We start from the raw sequence: 19,396 nt of genomic DNA on the forward strand, positions 1-19,396 counted from the left end.
GAGTTTAGATTTTAATAAAAAAAACAGTTTTGCCTTGCGAATGCATATATGCAACTTATTTTACCACATTTGACATACTAAATATGTCAAAAAATTAAAAGAAAAAGTTAATGGTGTAAATTCTGATATTAAATCACTATTTTTAAGTAAAGTGATATAAAAATGTGACATTTTCAGCTGCTTTGCATTTCAAGTACCTTCTATAAAACATCAACTTCCCTTTTACTTTTCCACAATTTTGTCAAAAACAACCTGCAGTGTGTTTTGGGTTTTTATGTGCGAGGTCAACACATAGTTGCATAATTGTGGCGTGGAAGGAAAATTATGCTTTTTATCTTGTATTTTTTTCAAATACATTTTTGAAAAGTCTGCATTTGTATTAACTTGACTCTGATAGCCTTAAGATGTTTAGCCATGTAGGAGATGGCGCAAACACAAAGAAGGGGCTCTGCTGTTAAACATAGTGGCGGGGGCCCTAATGCTGTGAGGATCCAGCAAGGATAGGGATGCTGCCAAACCTTTCACATTTTTATTTGTAGAAACATTCTGAAAACCACTTCCTAACAGCACACTACATTGTGTTAGTATATCAGAGGGCAGAGCAAGTGTACAGAGCCATGTTTGTGTGTTTCAGAATCAGACAAACTTTAATAATCCCAGAGGAAAATTACTTTTGTTACATGCTCCAGATATACACACATTTTTATATATATATTTACAACATTCCACACAAGGTAATATAAATATATACATATATAAGTCTATATATATATATATATATATATATATATATATATATATATATGTGTGTGTGTGTGTGTGTGTGTGTGTGTAACTATAGATCCAAGTAAAGTGGTAGTGACTTGAGTAAGACGTCACTACCACTTTATCTTATTTTAAAGTAAAATAAGATAAACGCCTACATTGTGCCTTGAAAGTCAAAGGTCTATGTTTATTTTATGGTTTAGTAAAACCATTTATTTCTGTGGTTTGGTTTCAGAACAAAGAAAAATATACTTCTGCAAAGAGATTATTAAACCTTAGTGACATCTATATTAATAGGGAAAAAGATTTTATAAAAGTATTTTTCATTTCTGATTATTTTAAATTTTTACTTTCATATCTAAAAATGTGTCAAAATTATGAGTCATGATTTCAGCTTTAAAAGGATTATAATTATAAAACCGGAAACCTCATAGCTCTGTTGACAGAATTGTCAACCAAGGAGAAAATTGTAACTTTAAAAGTCAGAATTATGACTCAATCTTGATTATTTGAAAGATGTGAGGCCAAAATGATGACTTGAATTTATGTTTTTGTATCTCACATTTACACGGTCTTTAACGTTTAATTGGCACAAATGGCCTTCCATAGAATCTGACCATAGCATGTGGCTGGCCCCTGGTTTGTCCCATAGAATCCCGCTAAAGTTTGTGGTGGTAAAGTGACATGTTAAGAAAAAAAAAGTGTAGTATAAATACTTTAGGAAGGCGCTGCACTGTTATTGCTGACGGGTTTAGGTTATCTTGCTGGTGACGTCGTTGTCACCTCCTTTCACACACATCCCACCCGCGGCATCCCAGCTCCGTGGGGCCCTCCCACTCCCCCGTGATGCCTCTCCGGCTGCTTTGAAGCGGCTGGGCTGAGCGGCTTTCCCCTCAGTACCGGCTCACCTCTCGTCGCCGACGTCAAGGACCGGATCGGATCGTTCACAGGACACTGGCTGGGTACCGACTGGCCCCGATGGCGCACAGGATTGTCCTCTTGGTTTCCCTCTGCGCAGTTGTGCAGGGGATTGGTAAGGAAACAATTTAAAGTTTGTAATTATTTCCCCAATTTAACCACTGTTTTTTTTTTCTTCTTCTGCTCTTTATAAGATGATAAAATAAACCTTTATCGTCAACCCTGCTTTACAGAGAGCAAGCTTACTTCTGTGCAAGAGTGCTGTAACGCTGGCAGGGAGATAGCCTTGAGGGAGCAGGACTGTACAGCCCTTCCACGGTTCAACTCCCACATCTGCAGGTAAAAAAACAACAACACCTGGACACTATTCTTGTGACAGAAAGGGATTTTTATGTAAAGTCCAACTGGAGGAAGCAAAGGATACATACCTACCAGGGATGCAAGCCTTTAAGGTCCCAGTCTAGGCCAAGAGACCCCTAGGAAGCATGTTGGAGCCTACAGGGCGCTTTACTGTTGTCTGTGCATATCACTTATTGTTATTAATATAATGGAACATCATCCGAGTTCTCACCAAGACAACTTCTGAGGCTGTAGGCTTTAGACAAGCCTGGTCCTGGAGTTCTACATAATGCTTACAAGGATTACATATTCGCTGTGAGATGCACAAATGTTTCTGCTTTTAACTTGTCATGGTCGTCCATACTGAATTTAAGCAAATTTGCTGGATAATCCAGGTGAGAATACGACCAGTCCAGGTATAGCAGATTTTAAACTAGACCACGCGCGGTCCAGACTCATGCAGAAATAAATAAATAACCCTCGAATTAATTTAATCTGGCTCAGAAGTGATGTTGCTGTGACCAGCCACCAAAGGAATACTGCCATGTCTCCTCACACATCTTACACCGTACAAACAAAAGGAGGTGTTTCCACTGACAAATGTGTCTCCCGTTTTTGTACACAAGTTACAGATAATTTTAGTTATCCCCTTGTTTATTCTTTTGCCTTGTGGCACCCCTTTATAATGTATCACCCTGGGCAGACAGCCATAGGGCCTTTAGCTGAACCCACCACTAATAATGCTACCTATTGAGCAGTAGGTGAATGTGTCTAGTTATGTCGGCATATACTTGAAACAACATCTAGCAAGAATTTTAGCACATATATATAAAATATATAAATATATGTATATAATTAACGCCTATGATAATTATCCACCAAAATTACAAAATCCAAGAAACGCATCTCGATCTTTCAAACACCGGCTTATAGGAGTTTTATGTTGTGCTCGATTTGTACCAGGAAGTTGGATTTTTCAGGTTCCTTGTAGGAAAAATTAACCAATATGACTCAGCGAAGTGGTGATTCCTCAAGATTTCCGAGGTCTCTCAAAACCATGCGTTCCATATCCAAATATAAAGCATATAAAGCGTTATAGAAGTCGCATATAGAAACCACTTACTGGCACTGCTGACAGCTTGCCTCTCTGAACCGATGGCACAGAAGGCACCATGCACTCTCTCTTTGTAATCAAGTTGTTTTAAATGTTGGAACACATAAAATAGGGAGACATACCTTTCCATCACCTTGTGCTGCTTGTAGGAGTGAGCATTACAACAACGATCAAATCCATCTGGTTGTTAGATCTGCAGCTGGAACTGAGAGGCCTGTGCTCCGCTTGGTTCTGACTTTATTCTCTGCTCTTTTCTAACTTCCCGTAGCGGCGAGCTGTGCTACAGTGTACGTAAACCAAGAACCCAGAGACCTGGCGTTAGCTGTGGTGTTACTATTCTGTCATCCTTAAAGTAACTTCCAACTTTTCTGTTAGCATCTTCGCTCATCGGAAGAGGCTTTTCCTGCCCCCTTATGTAAAATTAGAGGTGAATTGCTTCGACCTTCAGCCACCGCAATCGCCTCACTTCCTGCAGACAAGGGTGAAATGACTAAAGGAGTGTTTTACTTTAAAAAGCACCCATTAGATATCAAAATGAGGTGGTATATTATGTAAGTTGTGAGTTATTTTTAAGGAGAAAGTCTCGTATTCAACTCCTGCTCTTTCTTTCCAGCATTGCCCAGGAGCACTGCTGCCGATCCGTAGCAAGAAAGCGAGCCTGCGACAAGGGCATTAAGATGGGCCGTAGCCGTCGGGCCTGTGAGAGGCCCTTCTTCGCCGGATCTGACTGGGAAACCCAAGTTTCACAGGTAGGCCCCCTCCCACCCCCCCTTACGTGCAGCATCTTCGAAAACGTCAACGCTTCGCTCTCTTCAAGAGCCGCTCTCTCCGCTCCTTTAGACATGCTGCGACTGCTGCACGCTCGGCCTGAAGATGGAAAGCGTGGGCTTCAGCTGCGATTTCCAGGACCTGCAGCTGGACAAGCTGTGCTCTAACGCCGCTAAGGTCTGCTGCGAGAAACCCAAGGGGATCTATCCATCTGCTAAAGGTAAAAGGTCAACGCAAGCGCTTGTGCTTCAGCTGTTGATTAGAAGCCCCTTATCTTATCATCCTATAGACCACTGTCTGGCTTTGCAGGATTTAAGCATTAGCATACACTGCAGGTTGACAGGAACCTTTTTCTGTTTAATCACGTATCTTCATTTATTTATTTCTGTCTCAGCGCCAGAAGAGACGAAAACGTTTACAGCCAAGTCTCCAGAGGAAGAAAATACCTGCAGAGGTATGCCGCCGTCTTTGCTGTTTCCCATTTTATGTAAAGCTGTTGTAAACCACAGTCTCTTTGTGGTTTTATTGTATGCTTCTTGCAATTTAAAGTCGCTTAAGGGAAATAAGAAAAAGTCTTGCTGTCCTTACTAAGTCTTTAAGTTAGATATAATCTCAGGAGAAAACAGAATCTAAGTCCTCTTTAGCGACAGCCTGAAGCGATCAAACTTGTGTTTGACGTTATCAGTTTCCCTCATTGTTGTGGGGAAAAGTTGATCGACTCGTCTCATCGGGGGGGTTTGCTGGTGCTTTTCTGTTCGCTGCTCGTTTAAAGTCCCATCGTTGGACTTTGGTTGCACCAATGAAAAAAAAAAACTTCATTCTTTTCTATTTTAGGCCGTTCTTTTTACCTTTTTGCAGGACCCAGCATGATAGAGCTCTCAAACTACACACCATGTATGTCACAAACTCTGTTCTGTTTGAACATTTTTTTTTTTTTTACTTTTTGCTAACTTCTATTGGGGACACAAACAAAAAAAATATATTTATCTGCTTTTAAAATGACCAGCAAGACACTGCTAGCATTCTGCAATATACTGTAATGAAGCTGATTAAATAGGATTCTTAAACATTTAAATACACTGATTATTTTAGAAAGCTGTCACAACTTTTGTATGCGTACGGCAGACATATTGGATTTTGACGTCTCGCCTTTTGTTCCCAATTTCTGACGTGGTTCCTGGAGCATTCAAAAACGTCAGTGTACATGATGGTAGACCCCCTAACCCTACCCAGCCCCTGTGACCGTAAATCAAGCCCAAATCATAAATCCTCCACTACCGTGTTTGAGAGTAGACATGTTTCATGTATTTAATCTCGCCCGATCATGGCTTAGCCTATACTGGGAAAACATCTCAATTCTTGACGTATGATGGAAGCAGTTTTAAAGCTGCTACAAAAGCCGTGGATTATTATACCACCATATAAATGGCCTTTATGTAATATAAAAATTGTTGTTTATAACATCATTGATCATGTCTTCCCTTCCTGGCATTGCATTAAGCCTCACCTGACAATACCTGAAACCAAAAACTAGTGATCAGAATGAATATTTTAAGAACCTACAAGGGAAGGATAGATTGTTTTTCACGGTCTGAAATATAAAATTATGTCTTTAAGGCGCACATACTGTACTTCTTGACTTCTCTCTGCCATTTTCAGAGCTCAGCTGCTCCCAGCTGTGTGTAGCTAACGCTAGATGTGACTGCTACGACGGCTTTCAGCTGCAAAGGGATGGAGTGACGTGTGAGGGTAAGTTTTATTAAAAGGAACGAACTCAGCTACAAGTGAAAATAGGTAATGGTATGTGGTGGTGGTGGTGGAGGAAAAAGTCTGGTGTTTGTGCTTTACAGGGATCATGGTGTGGTGCTGATCACCGTCTAATCTGAACGATCTGCTGATTAGAAACTTGTTTTTGCTGACTTCTGAATATGCGCTAAAGCTATCTAAAAGGGTTTACACGATGGAAAATTTGAAAAACCTTCATGGCAAAAGGTATTCACCCCCTTGGCCTTTTTCCTGTTTTGCTGCCCCTGTCACGAACTGGAATGATCATTTCACGTGATGGTGTTTAATGTTTCTTATCGTAAATCAAACAAATAGGAAGAAAAAAAATAACATAGGATTTCAGCATGCAGATCTGTGCACCCATACTAAAGTCCTTACCTTTGAGCGCTGCCACAATAAGCCTCAATAAGCCTTGTTTTGAGGAATTTGCCCATTCCTCAAAACAAAACTGCTCCAGCTCCTTCATGTTGGACAGTTTTCACTTGTGAACAGAGCTCTTCAAGTCTAACCACAGATTCTCAATAGAATTGAAGCCTGGACTTTGACTAGGCCATTCCAACACATTTAAATGTTTCCCCTTAAACCACTCGAGTGTTGCTTTAGCAGTGTGCATCGGTTCATTGTCCTGCTGGAAGGTGAACCTCCGTCACCAGTCTCAGATCACAGGCAGACTGACACCAGTTCTGCTCCAGAATATCCCTGTATTTAGCACCATCCATCTTTCCCTCGACTCAGACCGTTTCCTAATCCCTGCTGCTGAAAAACATCCCACAACACGATGCTCCCGCCATCCTGCTTTACCGTGGGGGACGTGCTGGGTTGGACGCCGGACATAGCGTTTCTCTCGATGGCCGAAAAGTTACATTCTAGGCACATCTGAACAGAGTACCTTCCTCCATACATTTGGGGACTTTGTGCAGAGCCATCACATACAATAAGATACCTGTAGAAATGTAACAAAACAGGTAAAAAGCCAAGTGGGTGAATACTTTCGCAAGGCACTGGATAAGACAGCACATTAAAGATCAGAACACGATTCCTTTCAGAAACATCGTCCAATCCAATATGCAGTAAAGGTTTTTCATAAGGTATTTGTTTGAACTTCTTTTGCAGAACTAATTTACTGCATGGGGAAATGTTATATATAAAACTAACAACTAAGATTTTTCGCACTTGTATTTGTACCAACTACTTTTTTTTTTCCCCAGTGTCCTGTCTAACAATGTGGCAATAAGAATTGATGTCTTAATGCCAAATAGAGCTCGACAGATTTTGCTTTCACAAGTGGAGCAATCAGCTTTCGCCATAGTGCTCCGCTTGATTTATGCATAGTTTTATTGTGATTCCTGCGAGGAGAATTTCAAATTATGTGGACACTACAGTGCGAAAGTAGGAGAGTAAAGGAAGAACAAGAAGAGAGGAGGAAAAAAAGAAAGAACAGGAGAAAGAAAGAAGAGATAAAAGAGAAATGATAAAACATCTTCCGTCTGCTTCATCACCTGGAAAGAGAGATGTAAAAAGAACAGCACAACCAACAGACATAATGTAACAGATACAATAGAGTAACACCTTGATGCCATTGCTAAATCATATGTATTATTTAGGCTGACATGTGTAAAGTGATACCTGAGAAAAGAAAGTGAAAAAAAAAAAAAAAATTAATTAAAGTATTTGTACCATCTACTAAATCAGGACCTTCTTCAACCATTAGTGAGCAGCAAATCAATCATTCTCAGCATTTTTGGACTCAAGCCGAAGTGAAAGTAAACGCTTTTACCGTCGTTCTGCTTGGGTGTTTTTCTAACTTTGTTTTATTTGAGTTTGTCGGGCTGTTTCGCCGAAGCTGTGAAAAGATTTCTGACGTCTGCCTCCTCAGACATCAACGAGTGTCAGACGGGCAGTCACAACTGCACCGCTGAGCAGGTTTGCATCAACACGGAGGGCTCGTTTCGCTGCCAGCTCAGCTGTCACCCGGGATTCAAACTCATGGACAACGTCGTTTGCAAAGGTAAACGATCAGAGGAGTCTTGGTAACAATCCTGTCGTAACAAATCTGTAGATAAAGTCTTAATGGACAGAAAAACAGAAAAAAACATCAATGTAGTACTTATTTATAACCCGGTCATCGTTTTTTTTTCTAACATCTTTTAGACATAGATGAGTGCGCTTTAGGGAGCCATGACTGTGGGGCGAACTATTTTTGCGTCAACACAGCCGGCTCGTTCCACTGTGAGCCGAAGGCGGCGTGCAGAGACGGCTACGCCCGGGATGCCGCTGGCAGCTGCGTCGGTACGTTTGCCGTCCCTCCCCGACCAGAAGACGTTGGGTGAAAGATGAGTCCTTCACTGCAAAAACGGAACTTAAAATAAGTAAAAATGTTCTTGAAATGAGTGTATTTGTCCTTGATTTGAGCAGGTAAATAAGATGATTTGCCAATGGAATAAGATTTTTGCACTTAAAATAGGAACAACTCATCTCCATCTTCTTATTTCAAGTGCAGGATGTCTAATTATCTTATTTTAGGGGTCAAAATACTCATTCCATTGGCAAATAATCTTATTTACCTGCTCAAATTAAGGACAAATACACCCATTTTAAGAACATTTTACTTATTTTTAGATCCATATTTGCAGTGTTTTTGAAAATGTTCCTCTCTCTCCAGATGTTGACGAGTGTCAGGTCCTTACCAATCCATGCCGGCACGGAGAGAGCTGCGTCAATACCGCGGGCTCCTACAGCTGCCGCCGGACCACCGTCCCCTGTCCGCAGGGGTATCATCCAACCGCGGATGGGACGCGCTGCGAAGGTGGGCGCAGTCGCCTTTGAGTCCGTTCGATTTTGGCCTCTCTCTGTCTACAGGTTCACACTGCAAACACGGATTTAAAAATAAGTAAAGTGTTCTTAAAATGTGTGTTTTTGTCCTAGATTTTAGCAGATAAATAAGATGATCTGCCAATGGAATGAGTGTTTTGACCCCTAAAATAAGATAATTAGACAAGGGGAGTGGTGGCCTAGTGGTTAGAGCTCAGAGCTTTGGTCCCAGAGGTTCTGAGTTCAACTCCCACAAGCTGCCATTCTGGGTCCCTGAGCAAGACCCTTAACCCCCAATTGCTCCCCAGGCACCTGCACAGTGGCAGCCCACTGCTCCCCAAGGGAATGGTTTAAGATGCAGAAGTGAATTTCTCCATTGTGAGATCAATAAAGTTCAATTATTATTATTATCCTGTACTTGAAATAACATGATGGAGATGAGTCTTTCCTATTGCAAAAGTCCTAAAAATAGTGCTTTTTGTCCTTGATTTGAGCAGGTAAATAAGATGATCTGCCAATGGAATGAGTATTTTGACCCCTTAATTAAGATAATTAGACATACTGCACTTGAAATAAGATGATGGAGATGAAATGTTCCTATTTTAAGTGGAAAAATCTTATTCTATTGGCAGATCATCTTATTTACCTACTCAAATCAAGGACAGATACACTCATTTTAAGTAAATATTACTTATTTTTAGTTCCATTTTTGCAGTGCAGCAACATCACCAAAGTCTGCGAAGGTATCACACAACTATACGTCCTTTCCTCGGCAAAGACAGAAGTTACTGTCAGACGAGTGGATGTAGGAAGCTGCCGTTGACTAATGGGCGCCTGCAGTAAACGTTATTAATATCGATTGTGCTCTTTTGTGCTCTTCAGATATCGACGAGTGCAAGTATTACACGTGGCGACTCTGCGCGCACGTCTGCGAGAACACGGAGGGGTCTTACCAATGCAGGTGCTTATCTGGCTTCAGGCTGACTCCGGATGGCAGGAACTGTGACGGTAAACTCGCTTTGAAGCGGCACACTTCACATTTCACATGTCAAATGGCTTTATACGCCTACTTCCCTTTCGTCGTTGCTGTTTATATCGTTCTGGCAGCTGTCACCATAGCGAGGGACATCCATCCCATGTTTCACATCAGACCCACTTTGTGGATTTGTTGCCAAAAAAAGCTCAATTTTAACCTCATCGGACAAAAGTACACAGTTACAGTTACAGTACCAGTAGATGGCAGAAAAGGCTTTTGTTTTTTATCTTGCATTGCTTCCAAACAGCTGGTCAGCATAGTGTCACCTGAAAACAGTAATGTAGACATTAAAAAAGTGACTTTTTATGGGAATTTAATTGTTAGGGCTGCCTATAGGTTGTGATTTTGAAGAAGATGTAAATCTAAATGTAGTTTTTTTTCTTTCTGCTAAATGAACGTAAACTTTTCAGAGGAGATTAAGCCACTGCAACAACATGGCTTTATTTGTAGGCTTTAAATGTGGAGTGCGGTGTATAGCTTTGTTGCTGAAAAGTCCAATTGTCTCTGGTGTCCCTCTTTTAACCGGTAGTGTTTTATGGATAGCGTTGCGGGGATGGAACGCTATCCATCCCCCCCATCTGACTTTGCTCCGGTCGACTGTGCTTCTCTCGCCTTTGTCTCCTCCAGACATCAACGAGTGTCTGACTGGGCGTCACGACTGCGCCGCCGGTCAGGTTTGCATCAATACCGAGGGCTCGTTTCACTGCCGGAGCCAAACCAGCTGTGACGTCGGCTATAAACTCACAGACCACGCTTGCCAAGGTGTAGTCCAGAAGTCTTCCAGCCTAACGCTTTAATGTAGCTTGATGTATGATTTTATGTGGGTCGACCAACATAAAGCGGTGCATAATTGTGAAAGCAGAAGGGAAATTGTGGTTCACAAGTCAGAGAGCTGCAGCATGCGTTTCTATTTGACCCCTCCTAACCCAACCCAAGACAAGACATGAAACTCCTTTTGCAAAACCCTGTGAGAGTGGAACAAGATAAAAAATTGTTGTTGAAGATGCTACCTCTAGTAAAAGCTCCTTTAAACAGATATTTTCCTTCTTGTCCTCCTCAGACATTGATGAGTGTGCTCTGGGGAGCCACAACTGTGGAGCGAACTACGCTTGCGTCAACACGGCCGGCTCGTTCTACTGCAAGCCCAAGGTGGTGTGCGCAGACGGCTACGCTCCGGATGCAGCCGGCAACTGTATCGGTACGTCTGCCTTTTTGTCACACTCGACTGGAAACGACTCAGCGATCGAACACGAGTTCCCTTGACATATTTCCCCCTTTACTAGACGCCGACGAGTGCTCGGGCCGCAGCAATCCGTGCCAGCCGGGCCAGACGTGCATCAACACGCCGGGCTCCTACAGCTGTCACACCAACAGGGTGACATGTCCACGAGGGTTTCACCTCAGCGTGAACGGCACACAGTGCGAAGGTAGAAACTGGCTGATGGAGATGAAGAAGATCCATGTCTTTGAAAGGCTTCTTATTCAGGACTTTGTTTTGCTTTCACTCATAACACCGGAGCGGTTATTCATGCAGGTTTTGCTGATTTTCTGTCTGGTGAACCATTTCAATCTGAATTTTGTCATGTGTATTGGATCATTATGAAGCAGCATTAACCAGTGATGATACATTTTCACAAAATTTCTTTATTAAATATCCTTTTAAGGGTGCGCCGGTGGCGCAGGGGTAGCACGCAACCCATGTATAGAGGCCTTAAACCCAGGTTTGACTCTGCCCTGTGGTCCTTTGCTGCAATGCCTTCCCCCTCTCTCAGCGCCCCTTTCCTGTCAGCCTACCTTCGAATAAAAAACACCTCTAGTGCGACAAAAAAATAATACAAAACAATTTCCTGGTGATTCAAAGAGTAAACGATGGCATTAACTCTGAAAGGTGTCTAGGCTCCACACCGTCAGAGATCCTTATCCATATTTAGCAGTGGGCATGAGGTGCTTTTCCAGATACAATATCTGTTCTTTGTTATTGTTTCATGTTGCCTGAAAGCTCTGGTTTTCAACCATCCCTGTGTCTTTTTCGATTGCTGCTTTCATTCAGACGTGGATGAGTGTCTCATTGGCGACAAGTGTGGCAGCCATGTCTGTGTCAACCTGGAAGGATCGTACCGCTGCGAGTGCAGAGATGGATACATGTTCAACCGTGTCAGCAAATTGTGCGAAGGTACAGAACCATTGACTTGATTCGTTTTTGGTAGAGAACGAGGAACTTTTTTTTTACGTACTAAAAATATGGATTTTTTTTTGTTTTCGTTTCAAAGTCAAATAATACTTGTTCATTGCTCGCTCTGTTCAGATATCAACGAGTGCACCCATTACCCGGGGCGACTCTGCGCCCACAGGTGCGAGAACACGGAGGGGTCTTACCGATGCAGCTGCGCAACCGGGTTTAAATTAGCCTTTGATGGCAGGGAGTGCGAAGGTAAACTCAATTGGAAATGAAGTTTGAATTTAGATGCTTATATCAACTGCGTAAATTGTATTTTCTTTTTTTCCATTGCACGGTACCTAACTCGCTCGATGGTAGATATTAACGAGTGCGAGGACAAACCCTGCAGCCAGGAATGCACCAACGTCCACGGTTCATACCAGTGCTACTGCCACCGCGGTTACCAGCTGAATGATTTGGATGGGATCACATGCGAAGGTACGCATCCTTTGTTGCCGCAAAGCCGAAGAAACTGTTCCCCAGGAAACTTCAAGAATCTTTTATCTTACAAAGTGTTTTTTGGGTACCCTGATGTTTCTTTTTCTTTCCTGCTACTCTCAGACATTGATGAATGTATGATGCCAAATGTATGTTCCTACCGATGTCTCAACACTCCCGGTGGTTTTAACTGCACCTGCCCCACCAGCGGTTACACACTCGCGCATGACGGGCGTACTTGTCAGGGTAAGGGGGACAAGCATCAACAACTAATAAAGAAAATATAGCAATTGGATTAATAACATTAAGTGAAGCGTCTTGTGGTTGATTCTTTGCAAATGTCAGCATCACTGAAATTTCTAATTGTAATGATGGGAGGCAGGAAGTAGTATCTTTACTTCCACCAAACTCCTTTTATCTGCTTTTTTTTAGACATCGATGAATGTGCCACAGGAGCTCACTCCTGTTCTGCCGCGGAGACCTGCTTCAATGTCCAGGGAGGGTTTCGCTGTCTGTTCTTTGAATGTCCCGCAAACTTCAGGCGAACAGAAAAAGGGTAAGACAGAAAGTCCTCAGAAAGTCCTTAGATCATCACTCACCAAACACACGGTAGGAATATCTTTCGAGGTGGATTCTGAGGATAAACCTTTGAATCGTTGCTCTACAGTTTTATACCGTTATACCATCTCTGGGTGGAATGCTTTAGATTTTCACAGCATTACAATCTTCGGGTGTATGATCCATAGCTATTGATCACTTAATATTAGAGCATCAACCTGACTACAATAATACCTTGCCTAAAAGAAAGTGCCACAACCTTCACGTTTTAAGCTTCTACTTTTCTAACATCCTGCTGCATCTAGCTGCGCTGCACTTCTGATGTTAACTAAGCTTGGACAGCAGGTGGAGATCCAGTGTCACCTGCCTTTTTAAAGCAAGAATAAAGAATGTTTTACTGTCATCATGTGTTAGCACTGTGAAATTTCCTTTTCAGGCAGACAGGCTTAGGATGTACATGGTTACATGAGGCACAGACACAACAGACGAATGCAGCGGCTCCCCTTCCCAGCCACTGTCCTTTATATTAGACATTTTGCCACTAACTTGACTCTCACTTGTTTGGTTATGTCCTGGTGGTATCCACTTACACCACATTTTCAGCTCCTTCTGCCCTTAGAATCAGGCCTATCGTGATTTTTTTTACTTTTAAGCTGATCCTAGCTGTGAGTTTGTGAGTGATGGGAATTACTCCTGTGTTAGAAGAATGTCAAATCCTTCTTCTGTACTGACCGCTTTGTTTCGCGATCACAAGAATGCCAGGGCGCTGAAGAATCTCGCCGTTGGAAATCAGACAAGAAGCTAGATTTTGGAACGTTCCCTGTCCAGTACCACTTTGTCAGACATTTCCCTCTACCTCAAGTAAAATTGATAGCCTATTTTCTGTTTATTTTCTATGCGTACGGAATCAAAAAATTGACAGAGACGAATGTCTTTTACGGTCTCTTTTCCACCAGTGCTCCCCTTGCTTCCTCTGCTGCGGTCACTTCTAATGCTGAAACCAAATTTTCCTAAACCACGTGATCAAAGCTGCCTCACCAAAACATCAAAGGAGTCTGGCCTTAGTGGACAGCAAGAAAAATAAATATGGCATTTATTTTGGGGCACCTGGGGCTCAGCCAATTCACCGAGGCTCAATTACTGGTGGGGCAGTGTTTTAGTTAGAGTGATTAATGGGCTTTTTAGTGTTGGCGCTGGGTGGCTATCGGTTAATGTGCTGTAAATGATAGCGAAAGACCAGTGGCTGTGATGGTCAGCCAGATAAACGTAAGCAGATATACCTTTTCCTCTTTGTTGCCTTTGCGGTTTAGTGACTCATTCGTAGGTGCCAGTAATATAGAAATAAATGTTATTTAACTTTTTCAACAAAATGGATCGCCTGGCAAGTGATTTTCTAATGTTTTTGAAGTTTCCTCGTTCTTACCCCTCGGTTGTAAATTTGAAATATGCCCCCATATTCCATCGCATTTATTATTAGACGTCCCCATAAAACAAAATTTTTCCAAAAGATAACACGTGTGAAAATATCTGCACTTATTAAACCTTTTCACGTTTTGTCATGTAACAGTGCATAGCTCTAATGTGGATGCAAAACGATGCACGTTTTCATGATTAACTTCCAAATATAAATCTGTAGTGCACACATGTAGAGCTGAGAATTTAGCCTATTCCTCTTTGGAAGATGGCTCAAAGTTAGTCAGGTTGGATGCAAAGTGTCTTTCAGGACTCTTACGTTTCAATTTGACCACCTTTTCTGTGCCTACTGAAAAAAAAAGCGTCCCCGCAGCTTGACGCTGCCAGCACCGTGTTTCGGCACAGAGACGGCACATAGTGTTTGCAGGTGGCACAAAAACTTACATGTGTTCCTACATGGCTTGTGGCAAACTGGTTTCTGGAATGCACGAGTGATAGTTGTTCTGCCAACTGTGTGTCAACCCTCAGCTGGGGATCTCTCCGTCTCCTTTCAAAGACAGCCTGGGCATCTCGGCTGCTTCCCTGATAACTGGTCCCCTCGCCCAACCTGTTGCACTGCAAAAACGGAACTAAAAATAAGTAACATTTTCTTAAAATGACTGTATCTGTCCTTGATTTGAGCAGGTAAATAAGATGATCTGCCAATAGAATAAGATTTTTGCACTTAAAATGGGAACATTTCATCTCCATCATCTTATTTCAAGTCCAGGGTGTCTAGTTATCTTAATTTAGGGGTCAAATTACTCATTCCAGTGGCAGATCGTATTATTTACCTGCTCAAATCTAGGACAAAAACACTATTTTTAAGAACATTTTGCTTATTTTAGATCCATTTTTGCAGTGTAATTCAACTCTAAATGTCTCCACTCTTTTATCCCTAACCTGTCTGCTGTGTTCCTTGGCCTTTATGGTCCTGTTTGGTCTCTAACAACCCTCTAAAGCCTTCACGGAACCACTGGGAATAAATTATACACATGGGTCGACTTATTTACTAATGAGGTGAAGGCAGTCCGTGGCTCTGGATTTTATTTAGCGGTATCAAAGTATATATATATATTCATATTTTTTTGTTGGATTTTGATTTGTATATACAAAATAACAAGTAACCAAACAACAACCCCAACATGAACAAGAAAAAAATGACAACAACACGGGAAAGAAATAAGTAAATAAGTAGAATAAAAAAAAATCAGATAACATATAAATATAAGAAACTTGTGAGAGGAGAAAAATAATAATAATAGAAATTAATAAAGTAATGTCGCCATATTACAGTAGGGTTACAGAGCCCATGACTCAATTATGTCCCTGTTTTTCCAGCAGGGAATCATATGTGAAAATAATTTAGAAACGGCTGCCAGACCGTACAGAACCTCTGATCGTGTGCTTCATTTTCTCGAGTTTTAACTGTGCTATTACATCCTTAACCCAGCGCCTGTGTATGGGAGGTCTCTGACTTCCAGTCATGCAAAATAAGACGTCTGGCCAACGGGGATGAAAACGCAACGGCATCTGATTGTGCACCCGATATCACCATCTCTGCAGGGGCCTCACCAAATATAGAAATCTCGGTGGCAGGGCTTATCTCTCTGTCACAGATGTAAGAAAATGTGTCAAAAATCAAAGACCGGAACTGTATCAGCTTTTAGCGGTATCAAAGTAGAGCTGACCGCAATTAAATTCAGGTTACACTTTTCTTATTTGTAAAAAAAAAAAATCTTGAACACCATCTGACATTTGTCCTTACAGTGCATAATTAAGCATTACTTTGTGTTGGTTTGTTGTAACGTGCCGACAAAGTACATCTAAATTTGTGGTCGGTACAAATGTAAAAGAAGTTCCAGCGGTGTTCTATTTTTTCATATATTTCCCCTTCATTCTCACGCCGTCTCCGCTCCACGTCTTCACCCTTTCTCTTCCGCCCTTCTGATCACTGCACCGTGTTCACAGATCCGCTGGTAACGCCTCAGCCGTGGTGCGTTGCATCAAAACCTGCCCGGATCACAACGCCGACTGCGCCCGCGACCCCGTCCACATCATCACCTCCACGGCCCTGTCTCTGCCGACCTTCCGGCACGTAGAGGAGCCAGAGGGTGAGACCAGTGAAAGAACATCTTTTGATCCTTGGCCTGTCCAACTGCACCACATATTTTATTTTTTTTTACCAATTCTTCCAACAGAGATCGTTTTACTGCGGACGTCCGTGGAAGCGAAACCGGATCTGCTCCCAGATGAGCCTGACGTGCTCTTTGACTTATTAGCCACGGACGAACTGAACTCTTTTGAAGTGATAAAGCGGACACAAAACGGCATGATTGTTGGTAAGAGGAAAGCGGGATTTGACTTTATTACATCACATTACTTCATTGTTCTAATGAATGTTTTCCCCTTTAGGGGTAATCCGCCAGATCAAGGCTGTAATGGGTCCGAAGGAGCTCGTGCTGGAGGTGACCATGCAGTATGTCCAGTCTGGGGTTGTTTCGCAGCAAAACATCGTCCTTATCCACGTCTTCATCTCTAAATTCTGGTTCTGAAAAAAAAAAGGAATGTGAATAGTTTGTAGATAATTCTACAGGGGGAAAAAAAAGGGAATAATTGTGACGAGTGATCTAAACGTATCGACAAAGGTACCTACGGGTGCATTTCAGTTTGTGTGGAGGTTGTTCTCATACATTGAATTCAGTTACAGTTACGTTGATAGTAGCCAGTGCAGGTTGCTGATGATGGAAAAGGAGGAGATTTAATGCTGCCAACAAGTCTTCAGCCTCTGTGAGGTTGTATGTATAAAGTGCACGGTTTAGGTTTCATGTCAGTTATTTTGCAAAGAGGATACTCTCCCTGAGCAGAAATAGCTCTTTCACGACAGATAATACTAGAATATTACATTTCGTCAGGATACATTTTACTACTTTTGTGATTCCTGGGTGGTTAAATTTTGGGTACGAATTTAAACCCAACACCAATGAAAGGTGTTCTGATGGTTTTGCCTCATTCTTTCGTGTTTTGCACCAACCATATGTCAATTTGGACCTGCTTTGATAACCAATGATTTTCGAGTCATTTTCTACAACCAGTCTACAGTTAGCAAAGTGGGAATGAAATTATTTTTACATGAGATTTCAGTCTGTCCGTGACCTTTTGTCTTGCTAGATTGTAAAAACACTTCAGTAGAAATAAAAATAAACAGATATGCCATGGTTTTAGTGTGAAATGATGGGTGTTAAATGCTTTGTTTATACAAAATGGGGCTATGAGTTGATGAAGGTTTGAATTGACCTGGAGCCTGAGCCTGAAAATAGAAGTTTTACTGTAATCTTGTTCATTGCAGTGGAAATGTTTTCCTCTATAGTATTATTATAATTTTTTTTTAAATACTTTCTACAACAGAAAAAAAATGTCTGTCTTGACTAACAAAGTCTAGATAAGGATCTTTATTGAACTGGATGACACACAGTTGTCCAATTTTCACCATAACTTCTCTAATGAGAATGATTTAATATCTTTATTAAACCTATTATCACTACATGTCAGACAACAGAAACTTGACCTAATACAAAATATGGAAAGTTTTTCGTAGTAAAATATTTCTTTTTAAAAGTTTATATTTTTGTAGATATTTATGTCTAGTTTCTTGTCCAGTCTAGTCAAAAGTATCTAAAAAGAAAACTGCTAAATTATGAGGTTTGCTAACCTTTTTTTTTTTTTTTCCGATTTTTGTTAGCTTTCATCTGATGCCAGACGTCTGTGTTTACTGGCTTGTATTTATCAGAAATAATCATCTTTTGTACTGAAATCTTGTGAAACCATTTGTGGATAATAAAAAAAAAACCTTTACTAGTGTGCTACATTCATCTTGTGTTTTTTTCCCCCTCATAAATACTGTAGATGTAAACTGTCTTTCACAGCAGACTAAACCAATCATCAACAAGTTAACATAACTGAGGTTTCCTACAGTTCTAAAATCCAACAGGATGTGCCGTTTTCCTGTAATCCAGCTGCTCGGATTCCTCCGGTCGTACTTTTCCACTTCCAGTTTGTGGGGTCATTTCCAGTTATTCCACTAAAGGGGATAAATAATGGGATTCCTACTACTGGATAGTTTGCTCCTTCAACTACTTCTCCTATGAGTCGGACAAATGCTTGAGGTGAAAGCTTTTCAACATTGGTGATCAACTCTATTTAACGTGAAGCTTCCCCAACCCACCGCCGTGCTGTTCTTGGCCGGTGGAATACAGTTGGAACATCGTGTAGATTTGTGATCCGAGGTATGCCACTGTTCTTGGAAATCACAAATGCTTTTCATGTGACCCCGTTGCTCCAGCTGTAACATTTGCTCCAACTATACATTAACAGACAAAAAATAAGCATTTCCTACACACCCAGACTGTGACTAAAAAGGCGTACTCTCTGTCTGTTTAGCTTCACATTCACTGGCAACTGGTTGAAACTCATCCTTCAATTCCAGATGCCATCCCTTATGGCTTTTAGACATTCAAATCCCTTGCAAATCAAATCACTGGCATACTAGCTGATGGCAGCGCAATGTACAAGGTGCAAACAAGCTCTTACATTTACAAAGTGGCACTAACAGTGTCGTTTAAATATTTACACTAACACAAGGTATCAGTGATATTAAGAAGTATTCATCCCCCAATGGATTTCTACAGCTTTTGCTCTTTTTTGTTTCACTTAAAGGTTTCAGATCATCACACGCATTTTAATTTAATGTCAGTCAAATATAGCCGGAGTAAACACAAAATGAGGTTTTAAAATACAGATTTCAATTGTCAATGGGGGAAAAAAAACGGTCTAAACCGTTGTGAAAAAGTACAGACCTAGTAAAGAGAGAACTGAGTCACAACCTACCAAATTCCATCCAAATCAAAATATTCCCTCAGGGATCTTGAAGCCTGTTTCTTGCACTCAAGGACTCTGTAACAGAGGTCTCGATTGCTTATGAAAACATCAAAAGTATATTTTTATTTTTTTATTTTGATAACTTAGAACTCACTTGAGTGCGTTTAAAACAGCTCTACCTTGCGTTGGGCATTTCTATACTGTTGCGATCCAGAAAATGACCGTGGCATAAGTTCCGTTTGACAGTCAACATGTGCAAACAAGAGCACATGCTTTGACTCCGCCCATCTGAGAGATTGAGCCAATAAGAGGCCAG

General features: G+C 41.4%; 1 protein-coding gene and 1 long non-coding RNA gene across 2 annotated transcripts; one reads left to right on the forward strand and one right to left on the reverse strand.

The window, feature by feature from the left end:
* Window positions 1-1,625: 1,625 nt before the first annotated feature.
* On the forward strand, window positions 1,626-18,046 carry LOC105933811 (fibulin-1). Its single transcript, XM_021322042.2, has 21 exons — window positions 1,626-1,798; window positions 1,917-2,022; window positions 3,750-3,885; window positions 3,977-4,124; window positions 4,299-4,358; window positions 5,564-5,653; window positions 7,566-7,697; window positions 7,841-7,978; window positions 8,352-8,495; window positions 9,383-9,508; window positions 10,164-10,298; window positions 10,597-10,734; window positions 10,820-10,963; window positions 11,587-11,709; window positions 11,842-11,967; window positions 12,073-12,192; window positions 12,316-12,438; window positions 12,625-12,748; window positions 16,174-16,316; window positions 16,404-16,544; window positions 16,618-18,046. Exons 1-21 carry the CDS (start codon window positions 1,744-1,746, stop codon window positions 16,755-16,757), a joined length of 2,592 nt encoding a protein of 863 aa, XP_021177717.2. The 5' UTR covers window positions 1,626-1,743; the 3' UTR covers window positions 16,758-18,046.
* LOC110369207 lies at window positions 16,859-19,378 on the reverse strand. The gene is made up of 3 exons (XR_002428817.2): window positions 19,235-19,378; window positions 19,090-19,155; window positions 16,859-16,940 (listed from the first exon to the last, which is right to left on the reverse strand). It is a non-coding gene; the product is annotated as an uncharacterized LOC110369207 (long non-coding RNA).
* Between the last annotated feature and the right edge of the window lie 18 nt (window positions 19,379-19,396).

The sequence above is a fragment of the Fundulus heteroclitus genome, chromosome 17, assembly GCF_011125445.2.
Source record: "Fundulus heteroclitus isolate FHET01 chromosome 17, MU-UCD_Fhet_4.1, whole genome shotgun sequence".
NCBI lineage: Eukaryota > Metazoa > Chordata > Actinopteri > Cyprinodontiformes > Fundulidae > Fundulus > Fundulus heteroclitus.